The sequence below is a fragment of the Mycena indigotica genome (genome assembly GCF_014461135.1).
Source record: "Mycena indigotica strain 171206Taipei chromosome Unknown Mind.scaff0008, whole genome shotgun sequence".
NCBI lineage: Eukaryota > Fungi > Basidiomycota > Agaricomycetes > Agaricales > Mycenaceae > Mycena > Mycena indigotica.
In genome coordinates, this window is record NW_023503007.1 from 1,247,712 (window position 1) to 1,269,235 (window position 21,524).

A 21,524-nucleotide genomic window follows, 5' to 3' on the forward strand; every position below is an offset into this window, starting at 1 on the left:
GGGCATTACTGGAATTCACTGCTAGTAAGAGCAACAATGATCTTAGTTCCAACTAGCTAGATTCATATAATTAAGTCTAGATATAATAACAGAGAAGGTAACTAGATGCTAATAAGAGTAGTAACAATACTCCAGAACTGAGCTCATTAGCCCTATATAAGTAAGCCAAGACTTCTCACTAATAAACTCCTCATAATAGCTGCAATCATTTGACATTTCACTAAGTCAAACTTCTAACTACAAGATTAGTTATAATGAAACAGTTGTGTTACAGTAACCAAATTAATTGACTAGATTATAATCATAGCAAGAATAATTTTGAAGCTAACTACCTAAACTTGTATGATTGAATATTTACCAAAGTGATATTAAATAAAGTCTGGTTTGAAAGCAAATACATAGATTATCAATTGCTCCAGACTTAAAAAGTTTCAAGCAATGAGCTTTGACTTGAACAGTCATAGGATCACATGAAAACTCCTGCTAGCAAATTATGGAGACTTTTGATCTTTCACATATTCAGTTTGTACTATACTATAGTATTTTACTTAGTTTGAATTGCATGTGCTGCATATTATGTGAATTTTTCTCCATATGTCATACTTGTTTTGCAAATTTGGTATCCTAAAAGGGTAATTTTGCGATTTTTTTCAGTGTCTCTAGTGCTAAGAATTTGCAAATCATACAAATTAAGTATATATACAAGGGGTCTCGCGTGATGCGCGAGACATGGACCTTGCTTCAGGGAATCAGCTAGTTACCGTATCCTCAGAATAGTATGGTCATTTTGTTCGCCTTACACAAGCAATGTATTAATTACAACAGAAATCTAATGAATAGGGCTCGGCGCCGTCCCGTATACGGCTACGGCCATACTTTTACGGCGCAATACGGCGCCTCCCGGACCGTCGCCGTACCGTACTGCCACTTGGCGACCCTCACTTGCTCGCCAAGTCGCGCGAGCGAGAGCACCCTCTAATATACTGTTTTTTTCAGCGCACGGACCCATAAACAAGGTCACGAGCATCGCGTAGCACGAAAATTTTTTGGTGTTTGGGCATGGCTTGGGAGCAATTTTCATGGGGCAAAGTCAAGCAGAAGAGGTGGGCACAAAGTCATATATTAGCCATTTCTATCAAGTACATCCGGGCACGCTAATTGACAACGCGTTGCGTCGCGTCAAACTCCATTTTCTCTCGAAGTCCACCCCCTCATACACCGGCAGAACACCCGAGCAAGCGACAAAGCGTGTCCTCCCCAAAACAAAATTCCCTCAACTCTCCCTCCCAGTGGCAGAGCGCTATCACCGTTCCGTTGTGCTAGACCTGCACGTTGGCCTCCGGCGGTTGAAACCTATAAAAATTTGAGCCTTGTAACTCGAAATTTGGCACCAAAATGACTCACCAACGTGGCAGGCTGGAGCCAAAGATTCCCGCCTTTGACGCCCTCCGACTGCAAGCCAGAGTATTCGAAGACGCGGGCAACACGCTCAAGATGCCAAGTTGACATAGTATCCCCAGCGTTGGCCTCCGGCGGTGCAGACCTTGCAAAAAATGAGTCTTGAAATGCGAAATCTGGCTGCAAAATGAACTTAACGTTCAGCAGAGAGCTTGCATGATGGCAGAGGTTGAAAGGAAAGGCTGGCGGCGCCGAACACAATCAAGCCACCATCCCTCTCGACCTCTCCGCGGCCAAAGCGGCGTGATTGCCTCTGGCGGCAAGACCTCACAAAAGTAAGCCTTGTATTCGGGAAAAGTAAGCCAGAAACATACCGCATGATGTCCGAAACTCGCCACACCGCAAGCGAGAAAACGAGCCGGTGCCGGATCAGGCTCCGGGCCCCCAAACTACATCGCGCCTGCTGCCTCAAGGTGATGCCCAAGTTCCCGAATTCAACGCGCGGGCCGACATGCAGGGCTGCTTGAAGCAATACGTTCCCGCGCCAGGAGATGGAAGTCGGGTTCAAGATTTGAGGCGTGACAAGGTGCTGTTTTTCAACCGACCTGCATGTGAGCCGTTGGCGGCGTGGTCATTACGGTGCCCATCGTTTGCGCCTCCATGGTGCCGCTTGTTGCTGCGAGTATTGCCTAGCCGCTCCGGCGAAAGACCAGTCAGGGGTTCTACCGTTCTAGGAACAGAGTCAGTTGATCAAGCACGAAAGCAAGAGCCAAATGACTCACGAGGGTTGCGCGCAAGTCGAGAGAAATGGCAGGAGATTGCATGCATGTAGTCCCAGGATATCAGCAAAACACTGCTTTACTGAGTATTTAGGCATTCTTGGCAGTGAATAAATGAAGGTAATAATAACAACAAAATGGCTGATAGGGCTCAAGGATAGTAGGATGATATACCTCTCAAATGAACCCTCTCCCAGCTTTATCCACTAAGGCTAGCTGGAGATATGGGCTTATCTTTCAGAGGTGATGGAGATCAAAGGCCACTGATGAGTGAATGCATTGCATTCTTGGTGCCACATTCAGTGGTACTTAGGAGGATACATTCCAGAGCCTTATGTTGGAGTAGCCAAACTCACAAATTGGCCACCTTACATTTTTAAAGTACCAAACATGCTCTTTTCAATAACTGAATAGTCAATATGGGAATTCTATTATATGATAGTAATCAAAATACCTGATCAATCGATGGTCCTTTTGAGACCCTTCCTGCTAGTTCTCAATTTATGCCTTTAGCTTAAGCAGCTATGAAGATAGAGGTCCATCAGTTATATATGAATTAGTGATGGGTCAGTGCTACCACATTTATTGAGCTGCCACTATATGTTACTTAATGAAAGTTGTTTATATAGTCAAAATACACAACTTTGATTTTGTGACAATGTGTGACATTCTCCGATGATTCCACTGTTGAACTGCAAAAAATTCCTTTTTAGGAGACATGTCACGTCTGTGACCTCATATGATACAGCAGAAGTATACGGAGTTGAAACCAGCTATTGATCATATACGGAGTTGAAACCAGCTATTAATCATCAATATGTATAGTATAATATAGACATTGTCAGGAACAGGGCCGGCCCGGGCTCACGTGACGGTCTCCTGCCAGCCTGACAAGTGTGGGAAAGATGGTTCAACCCCCATAGCTGGGTGGTTGGCAACCAGGCAGCGTAGATGGTGCCACTGCTGCAATAGAGAGCAGGGTAGGGACAGCTCGGGGCGACTGAGACGCCCCGCTGCCACGTTGTGTGACAGCGGTGTCACAGGATACGAGTAGTCGTCTAGAGTTTCCTATCCCTGCTGAAGGGAACGAGTCCATAGCCAAAGATCGCTGCCTAGTAGAGTTGGTGCCCAAGACATAGGGCAAGGCATAGGCTGGGCCAGTTGAACAAGCCGTTCGGGGGGGGCGTGACGTAACGCGGTCACGCCCGACGGTTCGGGGGTCAAGGGGAGTCGCCCCGCAACAGGGGCTGCGGGCCCGAGACCCCTGGAGCGCTTGAGAAGGGTTGCCAGTCCAAGGGGCGACATATCTCCTTTCCTGGAGTAACGAGTCGCTGTGGCTCCTAGACACCGCGTGACGGCGCGGTGTGACGCGTGACATGCGGGCCCGATCGGGCCCGCACCCTCCCATCGCCCCGTACCAGGGGAACCCAGAGCTTGAGGCCAGAGAGCAGGAAGAAGTGGCTAGGACAAGGGTGAACATAAGAGACAAGAGCCTGAGCTGTCCAGCCCAACCAAGGGCTCAGGTCAATGAGGCAAGCTAGCCTGGGTGTTGGAAGTCGTCTAGACGCCCCTTTCCCGGGTATGGTTGCAGCAACCCCGCTCTAGGGGACCAGGCCGGAGTAGGGTTCAAAGGAAGAGACTTCAATGCTAAACCTAAGGTACAGGAGTAATACTCTGGTCTTTATATACTGTGGGCGCTAGGGGCAGAATGGAGCAGGGGATGTCTCTGGTCGTCCCTGGTCGCTCCGCTAGGAGCCCAGGGACCATTCCTCTGGAAAGGAGCCATGCCAATGTCGACACTAAGGAGTGTTTGACAATGCAACAGTAAGGAGCTCCCTCCTGGACCCTGTGGTTGTCTAGGGCCGATTGGGCCCGCTGTCAAGGGCGTCCGGCGGCGCATCATGATCCCTGATGGCGGGTCATGATGGCTTGATGGCTGACTAAAGCGCGATCCGTGATTATGTCCCTTCTCTGGGATATTAGTGTTGTTGCTCATTGCTTTGAGCTTGTGAATTATGAGGGCTTGTCAAGCCCTAGGGCTCTAAGGGTGGTCAGGGCCCGATGGGCCGTATAGGGCCCGTTGGCCCGACCCGAACCCTGACAGACATATATAAGAAACCTTGGATGTCACGTCATATACCACTGTCACATACCAGTATCACATCTTATTGTTAGGGTAAACCTGTATAACAGGCAGGACAGGGGTTATAGTGCTCAATATAAGATTATTGTTAAGTTACCATACCTTAGTATCTACCAGTCACAAAATGTCACACTGACCTTGTGCGATAACACACAAAATGACTTAGAGCCTGGGGTCCCAGAGATATTGCAGTTTTATAGCCCCCTTTATTGCAGCATAGGGCTTTTTTATATCATCTCTTCTAATTAGAATGGTCACCCGCATGGGTGGTCCATTCTAATTAGAAAAGATAATTGGGATTAACAGGTGATCTTGAGGCAGGATGAGGTGACAAGGTAAGGGTCAAGCGGACCTTGAATCGATTCGCGGCGCCTGACGGCGCATCTCCATCACAATGGGCACCAGAGTCCTAACAGAATTGATCAGCGTAAATTTGGCATGGAGGGTAAGACTCACTCGATGCGCCTGACGGCACATCTCGGTCGCGATCGCCCAGGCAAAAGCAGTTCCGCGACAGAGCGCAGACCTTGCAGCTTTGAAAGCCCAACCTGTATGTTTGCGTCCGGCGGCAAAATCCTAGAAAAAATCAAGTCAATTGAGCGAAAAAATAGCGACAGAATGACATACCAAAATCATTGGGATTGATCGGATTATGGCGGCATTGATGCGCAATCAGCGCCCAAAGGCGCTGGCGAAGGTGTATTTAGGCAAGCGTTGGGCTGACCAGGAGGCAGCCACGGGGGATGCAAAGCCACGGAGCGGGAGTGAAGAAGGCGGCCTCGGTGGGCGGAGGTGTATTTGGGCAAGCATTGCGCTTGCCACACCGAGAAGTCTGAGGGAGGATGACCGCCACGGGGTCAAGCCATGCCGTGACATCTTTGAGGCAAGTGGTGCAAGGGCAAAAGCCCCAGCAACTGAGGCGGCTGTCGGAGAGGGCGTATGTGCCTCTGGCAGGTCAAAATCCTGTGAAAAAAAGTCGATTATTTGCCATACCCAGAACAGGTCTGAAGCTGCTTACGCAATTTCCCAGCGATCCCCAGTTTTCCAGTTTTGCGTGGTGGAACTAAGGATTGCGGCCAGCCGCCGCAGTAACGTGGACACAGCGAAAGGTTCGTGCGACGTCGTCGACTGCAAGAACAGGTTAGATGAGCAGGAAAGTAAGATGGCAACAACACACCAGCCGAACAACACCATCAAATGTCGCAGACGCGTACGTTAGGTGGCGGTGCTGCGGTTTTGCGGGTTGTCGTTGACGGGAATGGCAACACAGCGTCGGTTGCGGGACTGAGCCGAAAGTCGAGTGGGATTCTCAAGTTGAAGTTGTCCGTTGGCCACTCGCGGAAGAGTCTGAGCAGTAGAAAGGTTTGCAGGTTGTCGTTGACGGGAATGGCAACACAGCGTCGGTTGCGGGACTGAGCCGAAAGTCGAGTGGGATTCTCAAGTTGAAGTTGTCCGTTGGCCACTCGCGGAAGAGTCTGAGCGGTAGAAAATAAGCCTCATTCCGCGTACTAGTACTGACGTTGTATTAACTATATGGCCAATGTGAATATGTTATACCTAGGCAGCAAGCAAAGCAAAGAGCAAGGCAACTCAGAAACAGCCAATTTGTTGCAAAATTTAACCAACAAACGGCACCTACCGTACAACAAAGAGAAGCTCGATTGAGTCGTCGAAGAGGCAGTCACACTGACAGGAGGGATCATTTCAGCGTCATATGTTTGTACATGTTTGTTTTTGTCAGATTACGTTACAATAACCAGTCTCCAGGACCTAGCTAAAGCAAGGTGATATATATATATAGCATATTTGCCATTTGAATTGAGTGAAATAATACCATATAGTGCTAGACCATGATCAGACCATAGTCAAATGGTGATATGACCATGGTCAGAATTTGACACTTTGGGATAAAATTTTGGAGTTAGAATTCGATCGTGGAGTAATATCACAAAGCCAACCACAGACCTCAGAGCTGGCAGCTCAAACCTCAAACCTCACCAATCTTGCACTGCAACCTCAAATACAACCATCACAAACCACAAAATCTTGTGAATGTACCTCACTCCTTATCTCAATAAGCACTGAATACAAGCTCATATTTTCCAATGAAAAAGAAGGTCATATGTCTCCATGTCGTGCTCTGCACTCGCTGCCCCCCGGCTGACGGATCTCCTCCTCGATGGCGACTTGTTCATTTATTGGTGGTACCAGGCCCAGTGGAGCAAGAAGTATACCTTGATAATTGTAAGTGATTCATTCACTCATACTGCAGACAGTATGCTGATGAGACATCTACCAGGGAAGGATACACCTTATCGCAGGGTGGAAGGCACAGGGAAAATTCAAAACTTTCTTTTCCCATTAAAAGAAGAATTAAAATGATGTAAACATTTTAATTCTTCTTTCTATAGGGAAGAAAGATCATATATCTGAATTAGCATAAATAGTTGCTTTTCAAAGATATTTCCCTTGTATGGAAAGGACCTGTTTCAGGAAAAACTGAAATGTCAATTGAAAGTTCATCTTTTCAATACAGATTTGTATACCTATTTCTTTGTCGTAGAAAGGAAATGTTTTTATTTTTTTCACAAAGAAGCTATTTATATTCATGTTTTCATGTCAATGAAAATAACATCTTTATATCTTTGGCAGAAAGGACATCATTTGTTTCCCCTTTCATACAAGAACAAAGAGCATCTTTCTGAAAAAGTCAGAAAGATGATGTTTCCTTACCCCTTTCATGCGATCAAAAAGCACACCTTTCTCTTTGTCTTGAAAGATGTTCTTTCTATCTGCTAACAAAGGTGCATATAAAGAAGACCTTTCTAAAAATGGCAGAAATATCATCTTTTATACCACAAATAAAGAGGAATATAAACCACATATTTTTGAAATGAGTGAAAATATATTCTTTATAGTACACAGAAAGGGGTATTCAAAGCCATATGGAAAGGTTAGCTTTTCAATAACTTTTCCATCCCTGTGAAAGACATTCTTTTTGTTCTTACAGAAAGCTTGATAAAGAAGAGTCATTTATGAAATAATTAATATATCATATTTCTTGGTTGAGGAAACATGTATCTAAATATGTACATTCAATACATGTTTAAAAGGGAAAAGAAATTTTTGAATTTCCCGTGTGAGGGTTAACAGAACGCTGGAGCGTTGCTGAATTCAAGGATCAATATCGTAGAAGGAGGTCTCCCCCGCTAAAAATATAACATGCTATCATACTGGCAGATGAAATCTACTCTTGATACTAGTCACTCATTATTGATAAATCAAGTTGCTATACGGGCTTGATATGGGCCCTGCTTTTCTATTACTATTTCTCACAAAACAAATAAATCCTACTTTAGAAACAATTTTGGTAGAACCCTAGTGTGAGTTGGTGTTTGCCCAAGTTCACAAATAAAATGGTCATTCCAATGTTTGTTTGATACCACTTGGAAACATTTAGAAGTGCAGTATATAATGCTAGCCATTCTGTTCATGTTCAGATGATCCCAGCAACTATATAGCTAGACAGTTTCATTGTGTCTCTACTACTGACTGACTTGTGTTTGTATTAAAACCTAGGTCGTATCCAGTTAACCCCAAGCTAACGACAAAGAAAGAAAAACAAAGGAGAGAAGAGAAGAGCAATATGCAAGTACAATTCCAAAAACAAGCAAAAAGGGACGTGGAGCAAACGGGAAAGCAGGGGGGGAATGGTGCGTGATTACAACAGGATCCATGTATGAGGTGTATAACTTTCGTAGGTATAGATGCCGCATGGAGAAGAGATATGAAGAGAGCGAAAGGGACTACTAGTTTTCAGGGTCGCAGGCCACGTTAATGCAGGTTCCACGCCTTCTTGACGATGTCGGCGGCGCGCTCCGCGAGAATATAGACTTCGCCTTGGGGGAAGCTCGCGGGGGCAAGTGGCTAGTATCAAGTGGTTAGCGACACCAAAGAAGAAGAGACCAATATACGCACCAATACACTAGCGTCCACAACCCGGACGCCAGTCAATCCCTTAACCAACAGCGACCCGTCAACGACGCCCGTCCTGTCTGACCCTTTCGAAATGCGCGCCGTCCCTACGGGATGCTTAATCGAATCAGCATATTTGCGGATATATGCGGTCAGCGCGGCGTCGCTCGCCAAGGCTGCTGCGGTTTCGGGTGCCGGGCTGACAAAGTACCCAGCAAAGGCCGGGGTCGAGAAGAATGCCTGGGCCGTGCGGGCGGCAGCGACCATGGTGCCGATGTCAAAGGAGGTACCGAGGAGGGCGTTGTCGATTGCTGGTTTCGCAAACGCGGAAGAGGAGGTGATATTAACGGAGCCAACTGTTGTGGGGGACTGCAGCACGAGCGCGACAGTATTGAAGCTCCCGCTGGCGGGCGCGGCCTGTCCGGGGTTGCCCAGGAAGAGGTTCAGGAAGGCCATCTGAAAGTGCGGCGAGCCGGGCCCAGCTGCGGGGTCCGGCCGGTTGGCGAGGAGCGGGGAGTTGTTTGGCAAACGCAGGAAGGCGATGGTGTTGACAACGGTGTTGCCCGCAGCAAAGCCAGTATGTGTTGCCTGCCATTCAGCGAGGGCGCCCCCGAAGGCGGTCGCATTGGCGAAGAAGGCGCTGAGGGTGGAGAAGGCCGGGTTTACCTCCCACTGGAGGTTGAGGATCGTCTGGTCTTGCAGATTACGGCCCACATCGGGATTGTCAAGGACAGTCGGAATGCCTAATGGCCGGAGCTGCGCTGATGGACCAATACCAGAAAGGAGAAGGAGTTGGGGCGTGCCAATACTGCCTGCAGAAAGAATGACCTCTTTGGAAGCGGTGAATGAGAAGCTTGCAGCTTGGAGCAAAGTAAGTTTGGGGATTAGTTATGAAGAACTCCACACACCCTGGGCACCCTGAGCGACCTGGACTCCTCGGAAAGTCTTTGACGCTGTCTGAACGAGCTTAGTGACTTGCGTATTGATTAGAACGTCGAGGTTGCTTCGTGTATTGACCGCTGGGTGAAGGTATTTCGATGCAGACGTGCTGCGCATGCCATTGCCAACAGTGGTCTCAAGCCATGCTATAGGAACGTCAATTCAGTGTGGCGCCAAGTAAATCATACGCACAAACACCATTGAGCACGCCCGAGTTAGGGTCCAGGTTGAAAGGGAAGGCGTTCGGGACAGTCCTCGTGTTGGCCATGACGCGATTATCGAGCTCAAAAACTTGTGGAGTAAGGCCTGTTAGCAAAGGCCCGTTTCCATGCCAGGCAGGGTCGTACTGGCCCACGTTGGAGCGGCCGTTCCACGGAGGACTGTGTTGCTCGTTCTGCCCAAGTATTACTCAAATGTAGCAACAAGAACTATAAATGCGCACCTTGAGCATGTAGGACTTGAGATTCTTCCATGACCACCCTGCATCTCCGGAGACGGTAGCGAGACGGTTATACTCGTCGGCAGAGCCACGCGCATATATCATGCCGTCTAGATGGCTTTCAGTGAAAGGGGGAGGAATTCAAGGGACATAACACACTGATGGCGCTGCAACCACCCAGCACCTTCCCTCGCGGGACATTGACCGTCCGTCCGTTGAGCCCGGGTTGCGGAACGGAGGTGTACTCTGCGCGCAAAGAGTGAGTTTGATGGAAGGACTGTTCAAGACACATACGCCAGTCGATATCCGTTCCAAGTGCCGAACCCGCCAATAGTGGGGTGTAGATGGCGTCAAAAAAGGTGGTGTTGTCGAGCCCGCCGGCCTCGATGACCAGCACGTTCACAGAAGCGACTTCTGAGAGACGGGCTGCTATAACGCTGCCAGCCGTGCCACCTAACGCACTGGTTAGTATAAGAAGGGGAAGCCAACACCAAAACCCACCGCCAACGACGATGAAGTCATACTTCTTCGTAACCTGGCTGGGCGACGTGAAGATTTTGCCAGCGCTGACGCTGACGAGCGCGGTCGCGAGGAGGACGAGGGACCGGATGGAAATGGGCGCCATTGGACACACAAGTCGGGCGCAGAGAACGAAGAGGGGGGGGATGGGAAGGGAAGGGAAGGGAAGGAAGGGACGGTAAGGGAGTGGACCGAGTGGGGGTGGCTATTTACAGGCCTTGTCGGTTGTGGCTGGCTGCTCGCGTGCCTGCGACTAGCGCGTAATTGCAATAAACCAGTTATGCGCAGGGGTCGATAGCGCAGGAGACAAGCGCGTAATGTGTGGGCGCTAGCGACATTTTGACTTTTGAAAAAAAAAGTCGCTGGTCGCGATGGCGGTTTCTGGAAGAAGGGCAAGGGGCCATCAGAAGCCCATCAAAGCATTACGAACGGCTTGCGTTGATACCCGGTGTCAGCCGACCCGCCCACACGGCGGTTGATCGGTCCTAATGACCGATGCCGACCGCGCATTGCCAGATTTGGCCTGATTATGCGCACCGCCGGCCCAGGGCGATTCCATTTCGCGTGGTGCTCCCGCGGAGGCAAATAACCGTCGGTTTACGCGGCGGAGGGGTCTGGAGAGCTCCGCTGGGAGAGTGACCGTCCGAATTGCTCAGCGACTGCCACGGCGAGGGTAATTTGAGCGTGATCTGCCTGCGCCCTAGGCCCACAACTAAATTCAGGGCCTTAGCCTCTTAGGCTTTCCTTACCATCACGGAGAAGAGAAGCATTTAGCTACGTATATACGTGTGAGCGGAAGAGTGCAGAAAGCGTCAATCCTCTCGACAATCTGCATCTAGCGGCTGCAATCACAATTTGCGAGGGAATTTTCTATCTGCGTGTGCGCCGTTACGGCTTCAATATTGAACAGGGAAACCGTAAAGCAGTTGAGAAGCCGAATCGTTCTCGTCGGGCGCGGCGGACTACTTACCAAGGCCCAGAAGAAATTCGATGCAGGCTTCCGTGGAACGAAACCGATTCAATCCATGTCAAATATGGCAACTCCGTCCCAGCGACTTGACCCATGGTCTATGGTCTTGATGGGATCAGGGACCTGAATTTCCGGCCGTCGCCGATATCCGAGTCCGCTTTCAAGATGTAGCATCTGAGTCGTACAGTATTACATACGCGTCCCTGACTCTGCGCATGAGTGCATTGGCAAACTATGCTCAGGGGCGTATTTGAGAAGCCGCTCGAGTCAAAGGCGTTATTAGATGCGGCCAAGGTAACCCTAGCTTCGTTGATTTACCGGTGTTACTTTCCGATCTAATCTTATCTAACGAGGCATTGCTGAATCTCTTCCGCATTTCTTTGCAATGATCAAAAAGCACTTGCTAACACCACACACCTTGAGTGAAGCCTCTGAGTTCCGCAGTACAGTTATGTAACAGGTATTTACCTCTGGTAAGATCCTTCCAAGGTCTATAAACGAATGTATGTACTAGAATAGAAGATGTATATAATGCAAAACCAATAATCTCACCGACCAAATGCGAGCCCAAGGATATGTATGGTAGTACACGCGGAGGAAAAACGAAAGAATGAGCGACGAAGCAAAGCAAAAAGGGAAGAAATGGTTGGCGATTTTTTTTGGCGGCCGAGCGTTGCGTGTGCTCAGAACGCAGCCGGGAGCTTTGCGTCCGCGTGGCCGTAGCGGTCTTTCTGGTCGCTCTGCGGGTGCGGTTAGTCGCCAGCGCAAAAAAACAAGCAAGCGAACTGACATCGGTAGTCACCCTCGTTACTGTCGAGATCTGGACCTTCCTTTGCACGCCGCTGCTTTCAAGGTCGCGCTCGTTGCTCCTTTGCCCACGCCAGTTCATCTCGTGTGTACCGTGTGTACCTTCACGGTCACCCGAGGCAGCGTTGAGGCCTGATGGCGTGCCCATAACCGCCCGAGCATTGAGCGTCGCCAGGAGCACATTGGTGTACAGCTTGCCGAGCATGAAAGCGCTGCGAGACATATGAGTACTCTCCTGCAAGACAGAAAGAAAGAACACGAACGGCGTCTGGTGTAAATTGGTCTGCGAAGACACGATGAAGAGCGTAACATCCGCAACGGCGACGATCGTGGTAATCGCGCCAGTTTCGATAACATTGTAGATGAGCTTGGTGATGATGGAGTCGGTACGCTTCCACGGAGTCTTCATGCGGTATTGCGTGAGCTGTAGAAGAAGTCAGTTCTATCCCTCGACAACAAGAAAGTGCACCGACGATGATGAGCATGGATATTGTGATAAGTACATCGCAGACGGCGGAGCCGATGAGCCACACTTTGACACCCGTCATGAGAGGGGGCAGTTTGGAGAGTTCGGTGGTGACCGCAAACAGCCCATCCGTGACGAATGCCGCGAGGCTAGACATAAGTCCGAGCTAGGAGATCGTTAGTGGGCGTGCAGCAGAATTGAAAGAACAAAACTGGCCATGACAATGAGAACGCACACCAGCTTCGCCAGAAGGTGTTCTCCTTTCAGCGTATATATCCGCCTGGCAGATAGTTAGAATGGAGGCAACAGCGACATAATTATAGCGGCTCACCAAGCGAAGAATATCTGCACCGTTGCGCTGGTAATTCCTGTGAATATCGGTGTCGCGAGACTCGACCATGGCAGTTTTGCAAAGACGGCGGGATTGCCCCAGCCCAGAACGAGTAACGAGTACGCAAAATGCGACGTGACGCCCGTCTGGGTACATTCGAGGATGAAGAGTGTGTAGACTAATCGGGCAGAGTCAGCCTGAGGATCAGTCGCTGTAAGTCTCGGCACGCACCCATCGCCTTGATCCATGCGCGCTCTTTCGGGAAGCAAACAAAAAACTTGTAAACTTGGAGAGTAAGCGTGCCGAGGAGGAGCCAGTTGGCCTGAGTTCCAGCGAGCTACAAAACCCGGTTAAAGCATGGACGTGTGTCTGAATGCGAGGGGCCCTACCATCGGACCGGTCAATAACTCCAGGTCTGCCATGGCGACTACGTGCAAAAGAGGATCAGAGAGTGGTTGGTGGTGGGAGTGGGATGGGGAGGTGGGGAAGGGTTGCAGCCAAATCCACAGTCTGTGACGGACCGCTCTGTAGATATAGGCCCAAAAGAGGCGTCGGCTATCGCTTATTCTTGGTGGACCGTGGGGCGAATTCGAAAAAAAGTGCGCGAAGACCGAGAACCCGCCAAAGCCGATTGAATGCGCCCTTGGTCAGTTGCTGAGTTGAGTATCGATCTTGTACAGATCCTGTCGCTGTCGAGATGAAAATTTTTCGAAAGCGCATCCACGCGCCCATGCTTCTTCCTGGCCTGGTCTAGGAAGGTTACATAACTGCTAGAAAGGGGGCAATTTTAGCTGGGAAGCTATGATTGTAATGTTGATATTACCGGGGTCCGGCACAGGCTTCAGTGAGTCGCTCTACCTCAGGCTTGTTCACGGCCGCATACGAGAGGTGGCATAGGGATACCGTGGAGCAAGTTAGCGGGGATGTTTCTTTCTTTTCGTTCGCCGGGCAAACTTGAAGGAAAGGAAGAGGGCGATGCATAAGTACTAGTCACGGTATGGGCCTGGTTACCACTTCGCCGCGGCTACTATATCCCTTCTAAGAACCGACATTGTATCTCGCGACAGCCGACCAGGAACGGACATCCGAACAATTCTCAGTTCAGACGGTGCGGACTTGGTGTTGACAGTTGACCGCGGCCAAGTGGGGGGGAAAACTGGAACGAGGGCTTCAAGTTGTTGAGGGTCCTCTAGGGGCGTGGGTTGGCATTGAGCCAAGACCAGTCCGTTTCAGATGGCTTGACCTGACAAAAGTGTTCCGAAAGGGCACCAGCAGGAAGGTGACGTGTAGTGACGTGATGTGACGTGGCGTGATCTGTCATACTTTTAATCAACCCAATTTCCGAAACAATTTTGAATTGAAGTTAGAATCATAACCCACCTTCAATCATGTGCGACTCAGACATATTATTATGTATGTTCATTGAGCTTGCCATATATTCTCTACTGTACTACTTAGTATCACATCTTCATTGAAGTTAGACTTAGTTAGTTATGGTGTGTGGTCAGTACCTATCCTGTGAATGTCGTTTTATGCTTCAAGCTGAGGTATCCACGAACTTCACATACTGTGCACACCATTTATCCGCACTTTGACGGCCATCTTGGGTTGTGATGTGAACGGCTCTGCATCCAGGTTTTCTAACACGAGCTCTTCAACTCCCGCAGCAAACGCCGAAATGACGCGGTCCTCTATTTCAGCGGTGTCGATTTCTCTGAACGAGAGATACTGGAGCGGCGGGAAGCTGACGTTGCGAATGACGGTTAAAAGCATGGCGAGTGCGTGACCATGGATGTTTGCAATCGTGATGCTTTTCAAGGCGGATGAACTGAGCACGGTTCCGTAGAATCGAGAGAGTGCTTGGACGATGTCGAATGACGGGGCCACCAGCCGCGAGAGAAAGACAGTCGTAATGTGAGCGGGACTGAAGGAGGAGGAATAGGGTAGCCCGTCTGGCGTTGGACTGCTGGCGTCGAGGTGAATGCTCTGCAGAGAAGTCATGCTAGGTAAGCGAGGCTCGGTCGTGGCTGCCGGGTGTTGGAACGAAAGCAGTTTGTTTTCGTCCAGGATCGCCATTGACGATTCAACGAGTCTGATGTGCTGAAGCCCTCCTAGCATGCGCGAGTCTTCGACGTAGATCATCACTCGCTCGAGCTGTAGACAGCGAAACACCGCAGGTTCGAGGACGAATGGACCTAAGTGGTGGAGCTGGCCATCTCCGGTCTGGACAAGATGGAGGCGCTGGAGAAGCGGCATGGACAGGCCCTGTATGTGTTTCCGGATAAGGTGAAGCACTGGGTTGGTTGCGAAGACGGTAAAAGACCGCCACCGATGAATCTCGTGGACCAGGATCTCCAGGTGCTGCGTATATGTGGTATCAAAACGGTAGCGGAATGCCGGGAGGCGAAATTCGACATCGAGAGCCAACGACTGCGAGTGGTTGATGATATCCTGAAGAATAGACGGGTCTTTGTCATGACAAACGAGAATGCGCGTCCATAGAGCGGGGGTATTGTGCGCTATGTGCCGCCATCGAGGGCTTACGGCGGTAAAGCGGAGGCCCGGGAAAGGCGAGTCATCGCCGGAGAGCATGCATGCCATTATTTCGCCGATCAACTCGTCAGGTAGAGAGTCGAGCATGCGAGTGCGATCCAGCATGGTTGTCGAAGACAAGTTATTGCCACGTGTGTCGGGATTTGGAATTTAAAATCAGCGCATCATAATCTCGCACTGCCCCACACGTCATCGCCTACAGCTCTCTAACTCTTACCACCATGTCCCGCATCTTCAAACGAGCTATGAGTTCTAAGGGCGGCCACATGTCGCTCTCAAAGCTTCCGTCGCTGCCCACAGAACTGTTGCTGGAAATCCTAGCTGCCGCAGATGACGAAACCCTGCACGCGTTAGCCGAGGTGTCCAAGAAGTTTCACTGGCTGGCGAAGGAGTCCTTGCTACTGCGCCACAAGCTCGAGTTATTTACGAAGAACGTCCTCATATCATCCTCCGACGCTTTGCGCGCTCTTCGTTTGGCCCTCGCTCTCCGCGATCCAGATCCGAGTTCGCCTATAGCTAACCGTCGACCGCTCCACAAATTTGAATATGTCCCTCGGGACGGTCTGACAAATGGCGGAGTGGAAAACCTACGACGCTTGCAGGCGCTATTCAACCATCTCAGCCCCTCCGTCTACAGAATCTCCCACATCCTCCTCACCTTCGACCGAAATCTCATCAAACGACCTGTGACTTGGAATATGGGCGTGAACGTCCCCAGACTTCTCCAAGCGCTATGCGGACAGTCCCCTGTGGCGGTTATTGTTTCCAATACGGCCATATTCACCCACAAGGTCCGCGCCTTGCGGACGTGGAATCCGTACACTCGGGAGCCGTACTGCAAACTGGAGCTGCACGATGGCTCCAAGCAGTGGGTTGCCACAACTAATGCACTCTCTTCCATCGAGGCCGTATATCCGTTCGGTCCCGGCGATCCGGCAACCGCTGCAAAGAATACGAAAATTGCAGCATCGCATGCGCGGCGTGACCCACTATTACCGTGGACTTTACTCATCATCGACAAGACGAAAATCACGACCCTCTTGCTCTCCGTAGAGCTCACTTTCTCGGCCTGGACGGCAATACTGTCGGACCCCGGCTTAATACTCCCCGCATTACACACCGTCGCAATATGGTCGACCAAGATCACTCCGAGAGCTTCTGTCGAGTTCTTGAATCGACATAGCGCAACGCTGACGACACTCACCTACATGTCACCCGTCTTCCTTGCCAAGTACGACTACACAACCGCGCCTATTTCTTGGAAGAAGCTTCAGCGGCTGACGGCAGTCGCCCACTACATGAATGTCCTCAACACAAACTACAATTTGCCTTCCTTGACAATGGTCGAAATTTGGCCCAGCGACGTCGACACAGTGCGGAGCTCATTGGCGCCCGCTTTGCAGGCCGTTTCTCGTCTGCCGGAGCTCGACACGCTCGCCCTTTGGTCGCTCACAGAGCCGGATGTATCATTCTCGTGGCCCGTCTTGCCCAACGTCCGCACGCTCATACTTCAGAATGTCACCACACCGTTGGATACCACGCGCCTGATTGCGCTGTTGGCCAGCGCGCTCCCTGCGCTGCGCAGTTTCCAGGTCACCGGCGGCCCGCATACCCGGACGACGCCGGCACGGGAGCTTTCAGAGGAGATGAAGCGGTGGAAGGAGGACTTGCTGACCAAGATGGAAGACGCGCGCAATGAGATGGGCGATGTCCGCTGGAGCTTTGATTGAATAAACAACCAATTGAGTATTTGCTTCCAACTATCCGCTTGCGTCCAAAGGAAAGCATGCGCTTTACCGGTACCCGGGAAGGACCTTCAATCTCGTGTCGCATGACCAGCCCAATTCCTCGCCGACCGACCGAGAGTACTGCGAGAAACATCCGCCTCGGCTTCACTCGGCCTTGGACCATATAAAACACATTCAATGGCTAGAAAACAAGAGACATAATCGCATATCGCCGACAACCGCGACTGCTCTGCATGCATTTTCGGATCCTTCTACCCTCCCTCTTTCTCCCTCTGGCCGCAGCCACCATTTCGCTCTATGGCCAATGTGGCGGCGACGGTATCGTGTGGACGGACAGTAGGTCTTCTCATGACCGTTTGACCCTCCTTCTGACATTCGTATAGCCTGCGCGGACGGTCTTGAGTGCAAATACCTCAATTATTGGTTTTCGCAGTGCTTGCTACCCGGGCAGCTCGGGGAGTGATTGGAGAGGGGCTTGGATATGGGAAACGCGACTATCGGGGTATATATAGGGGTCTCCTAGGTCTTTCGCCGGACACTCGAAGTTCGAACCTGCGAAGTTGGTCGAAAAATGAGAAAAAATTGAGAACTCCGGAGTCCCGGGCCGCAGTGATCAGGGAAATGACTTGCTGATACATTCGGAGTATCTTCTCTCTCTCATGATCTGGCGTCCGTTTTTCTCTCAGGCTGCTGTGTTTTTTCTGACCGGAAAGGTGCTTAGTGCGGGACGCCGTGTGGCTGGGCGGCCTTGTCTCAATCTCTCGGAAGCAGAAACTTGAAGTAATTCACGATTCACGATTCCACAATTTGCAGTTGCGGGATACAGTAAGCACACTGGGGCTGCCAACTGAAAGCCTGTGAGGTGCGGAAGGTACTGCCATATTTGCGCCTGTCACCGACTCGGAGAATTGACGCTCAACAGTAAGTTGCCTGCCTTGGTCGCTCAGGCTCTCTCAGCCGGATGCCGCACTATCCCAAGTTTTATGGCAGTGCGCAGCTGTGTGGTCACCCTTCAGGTTCCTGTTTCTCGAGATGTTATCTCTCATTCAACTTGTCCAACAACACTGCCCCCAGGAGCATCGCGATACTTACTACTAGTAGGATCAGTGGATCACCAAGTTGAACAGCATCTCCCTGGAAATCAACGGGCTCCCAACAGCTACTCGTACTACCTCCTATAGGTAGTGTGAACCGCCTTGTCGTTCATTCTAGCTGTCGACATCCACTCAGTGGGGGTGCCAGTGATTGCGCCGAATACTGACTCGGACATGGCCCCGGCCCATATGGCGCCGCACTGGCAGTGGAAATTCTTGAGCCAAATTATTGTCCTACTCCACGAGCACCGTTACTGGCAACTTTGAGCTACATATGAAGCTATACCTGAACTTTTTAAATATACTTGCTATTTTTGACGATGCAAACAGTCTGATGCCAAGTCCTCGGATCTACAATAGTGCTGTGTACCAATGGGATCTCATCATGATCATGATATTGGCCCGTTCCCTCACGTTTACTCTACATATAAGATTGATACTAGTAGATTCTTCGAAAATCCCCCAGACTGGTCTCTCGTGTTTCTTGCTTTCTCCTTCCACATGTTTCAGTCCCAGCAGACCCAAAACAATTCTTTTTCTTCAGAATCCCTGGCAAAACCAGATCATCCAGTATTGCCTCAACTCAGGACCAGGTTTGTTTATCATTACTGATATCATTTTCTCTTATGCCCTTCTTTAGGCGGATTCTATGGCCATTATTTATTGTTATTGGTCAACTCTCCCTCATGATCTTTGCTCTTGGACTTCTTCTGATTGTCCGTGCTCATGTCCAAATTCCTATGGGTGCCCTCGCTGTAGAGTTCTTTGAGATCAATCCTCAACTGCAAACATATATCTTCACAACATTGGCCACTGCTCTGTCATTATTTTCTTCCTTGTAAGTCAACTTGAACTTTATCTTATGGTCAATACTTAGAGCATTATCAGTCTTTTTACACAAGCAGTGACACATGGGCTTATTGTGGCCTTGACACATCCACTCCGTATCTCAACTCTAGGATTTGGGGTCAGGCTGTCAAAGAAGTCGCTGATCCTTGATATGAAATACAAATATTGGGCGTTGGCAAGTGCTGCTATCTTTCTGTTAGGGTTGGGTCAAACTCCTGGGTGACTAATTATCTCTTACAACTCTTTTGAACTACCACAGCTCATGAAATGATAGATGGTCTTCACTCCTCACCCCTGGTCACATTACAGTCTATGTCAATTTGACTGGAATTGAGCTGGATTTAAATCAGACCTCTGTGCAACTAGATATCAGCAAAAGCTGGGACAATCAGCTGTTTCCCATTAGTAAGTTAAATGGCAAGCCTAATGACAGTGCTGTTTCTTATTAATATCTAGTCAATGATATCAATGTTCTTCCCAGCTTACTTGAAGCTGGCTCTGTCTCAGTAACGGCCTCTGCTGGACATGCAGCCATTATTGAGTTTGGGGGATTTACATACTCTGGATCTACCAGTGTGTTATTGCCCTCAAAGCAGACAATGAATTAGTCACTAACATAAGCTATAGATGGGGTAACTGGGATCAATCTCAGGAGGAACAATACAAATAGCTTGAAGGCAACATTACCCAGCATCTTTGATGTTATGAACACTTCACCCTTTCCACCCTCAACTGACCTATCAAATGCCAAGTTTGTTATGCAGCAGCAAGGGGTTTTTGTGAATGTCTCCTGTCAATATTATGCATTCGAAGCTCTTGCTAGCAGGCAGCAAATTTCCCGCACTGGGACAGTTTTCCCAGTCCCAACCCTCAATGCAGACAATGTAGTTTGGAGAATTCAAAATGAATGTGGTAATGAACAGGGTAAAGCCATCTGTATGAAACCTTTTATTGATAACTCAAGTATTATTTGACAGTCTCAGTTACAGACTTTTACAATAACACTTGGTCACTAGTTGCTTGTGAAAGTGGCAACACTTTTGACCAACCTGTGTTTAGTATATCATTTTATCTATTTTATTTCATTTTTCACCTAGCCCCCCTCTTCAGATATGATTATTGATGGCCAGGGTAGATACCCAGGGGACTTTGCCTGTTCAATGACTACAGTGATTGGCGACACAATAGCAAATTATACAGCTATCACAGATGGTTATACCATAATCGCAGACTATGCTGGCTCATCCCTCACCAATATTGGTCCAATGGGTTATGCTGCGTTCAACTCAACAAAAAATGCATTTGGCTATGCACAGTCAGCAGATGGGAATATTATCGGTGACACACTACGAGCCCTTCTCTCACATCAAGGGACAACAAGTGAAGAATTAAACTTGAATGAGGATCAATTAAACCAATTTGCTCGTGCCTTGGTAGGATTTTAATAGGTGGAGACAAACAAAATACTTATATCCCATAGGAGGCATATCTTAGTGGAGTCACTGAGTTGACTGCTACTGTAAGTTGTAACCTTAACTTCACTTACTCACCCTAACTATTATAGATTGTCAAAGCAAATCTTGCTTATAACCTGGAGTCACAAGGCCTTCTCACACCTGATAAAATACGCAACATTACAGGTTATGCAATGGTAGACACAATTGGTTGGCAGTACAAGGCTGTCAGCAGCAATATTGTCATCATCCCAATCTTCATCTTTGGATTTCTTACAATTGGGATTGCAGTTGTGGCACAGTACTACAACAATGGAGTACTGCTAAGCCACTCTCACTTTGACCCCAATGATCCTTGGTCAATCATGGCAGCAGCAGCAGCAGGAGGAATGGAACATATCTTTCCTGGTGTACAACATAGAGATATAGAGCAAGGACTAGAGCTGAAGATTCAGTTAGGCCAGGTGGAAGGAAGGGATGGGTTTGTTGAAGGAAATCAGTAGAACAAATGTTCATCAATGTACTGTACAAGGAGCAGATTTCCTAACATATCACATTCAATTATACAGCAGTGATCTCATATATATCAAGTCTGATATCACTGTGTTTCTTTGTCATTTTTCCAGGTAAGGTAATATTTAGGGAATGAAGTTTCAAGATTAGTACACAGTCACCTTTATATCACCAGAGGTAGGGCTGGATACTGTAGTTGGTGCTGAGAATTGTTTGCAGACAGAATCATGGCTGTCATGCTCCAATTTTATTAGTTAATATATTTTGAAGTCAGAAATAAGTAGACTAAGCATTATTTTTGCTAATGAGGTGTTGTATATACTGCAAGTCAGCTTAAAAATAGACACTACTCAGGGTTGCTAGGCAGAACCCTGTAAACGTTGCAGGCATCCCTGCCTCCAGACAATTGGATTTCCACAGACATGACCCAGAAATTACCTTATTTGTCACAAACAACACCAATTCGAAGGTGGCCCAGTTAGCCAGTAAAGGCAAGCAAGAAGCACCATGTCAGGCTTCAGGTCGGGCCATGCAAGGCTTCTCCTAA

General features: G+C 49.0%; 4 protein-coding genes across 4 annotated transcripts; 2 read left to right on the plus strand and 2 right to left on the minus strand.

Moving 5' to 3' along the window:
• Positions 1-8,154: 8,154 nt before the first annotated feature.
• MIND_00919200 (Aryl-alcohol oxidase-like protein) lies at positions 8,155-10,298 on the minus strand (the record flags this gene model as incomplete). Its single annotated transcript, XM_037365824.1, has 8 exons — positions 8,155-8,247; positions 8,299-9,155; positions 9,204-9,380; positions 9,427-9,628; positions 9,677-9,783; positions 9,833-9,919; positions 9,968-10,126; positions 10,175-10,298. The coding sequence occupies 8 exons, from the start codon at positions 10,296-10,298 to the stop codon at positions 8,155-8,157; spliced, it is 1,806 nt and encodes a 601-aa protein (XP_037217236.1).
• Positions 10,299-11,845: 1,547 nt separating this feature from the next.
• Positions 11,846-13,188, minus strand: MIND_00919300 (uncharacterized protein; the record flags this gene model as incomplete). Its single annotated transcript, XM_037365825.1, has 8 exons — positions 11,846-11,902; positions 11,953-12,181; positions 12,233-12,393; positions 12,443-12,601; positions 12,643-12,715; positions 12,767-12,944; positions 12,998-13,103; positions 13,156-13,188. The coding sequence occupies 8 exons, from the start codon at positions 13,186-13,188 to the stop codon at positions 11,846-11,848; spliced, it is 996 nt and encodes a 331-aa protein (XP_037217237.1).
• A 2,337-nt stretch (positions 13,189-15,525) lies between these two features.
• Positions 15,526-17,049, plus strand: MIND_00919400 (F-box domain-containing protein; the record flags this gene model as incomplete). The annotated part of the gene is made up of 1 exon (XM_037365826.1): positions 15,526-17,049. Exon 1 carries the CDS (start codon positions 15,541-15,543, stop codon positions 17,047-17,049), a length of 1,509 nt encoding a protein of 502 aa, XP_037217238.1. The 5' UTR covers positions 15,526-15,540.
• A 1,613-nt stretch (positions 17,050-18,662) lies between these two features.
• Positions 18,663-20,967, plus strand: MIND_00919500 (Protein arginine N-methyltransferase; the record flags this gene model as incomplete). The annotated part of the gene is made up of 10 exons (XM_037365827.1): positions 18,663-18,754; positions 18,802-18,999; positions 19,050-19,229; positions 19,285-19,415; positions 19,467-19,583; positions 19,638-19,946; positions 19,994-20,068; positions 20,121-20,443; positions 20,491-20,529; positions 20,575-20,967. 10 exons carry the CDS (start codon positions 18,663-18,665, stop codon positions 20,965-20,967), a joined length of 1,857 nt encoding a protein of 618 aa, XP_037217239.1.
• Between the last annotated feature and the right edge of the window lie 557 nt (positions 20,968-21,524).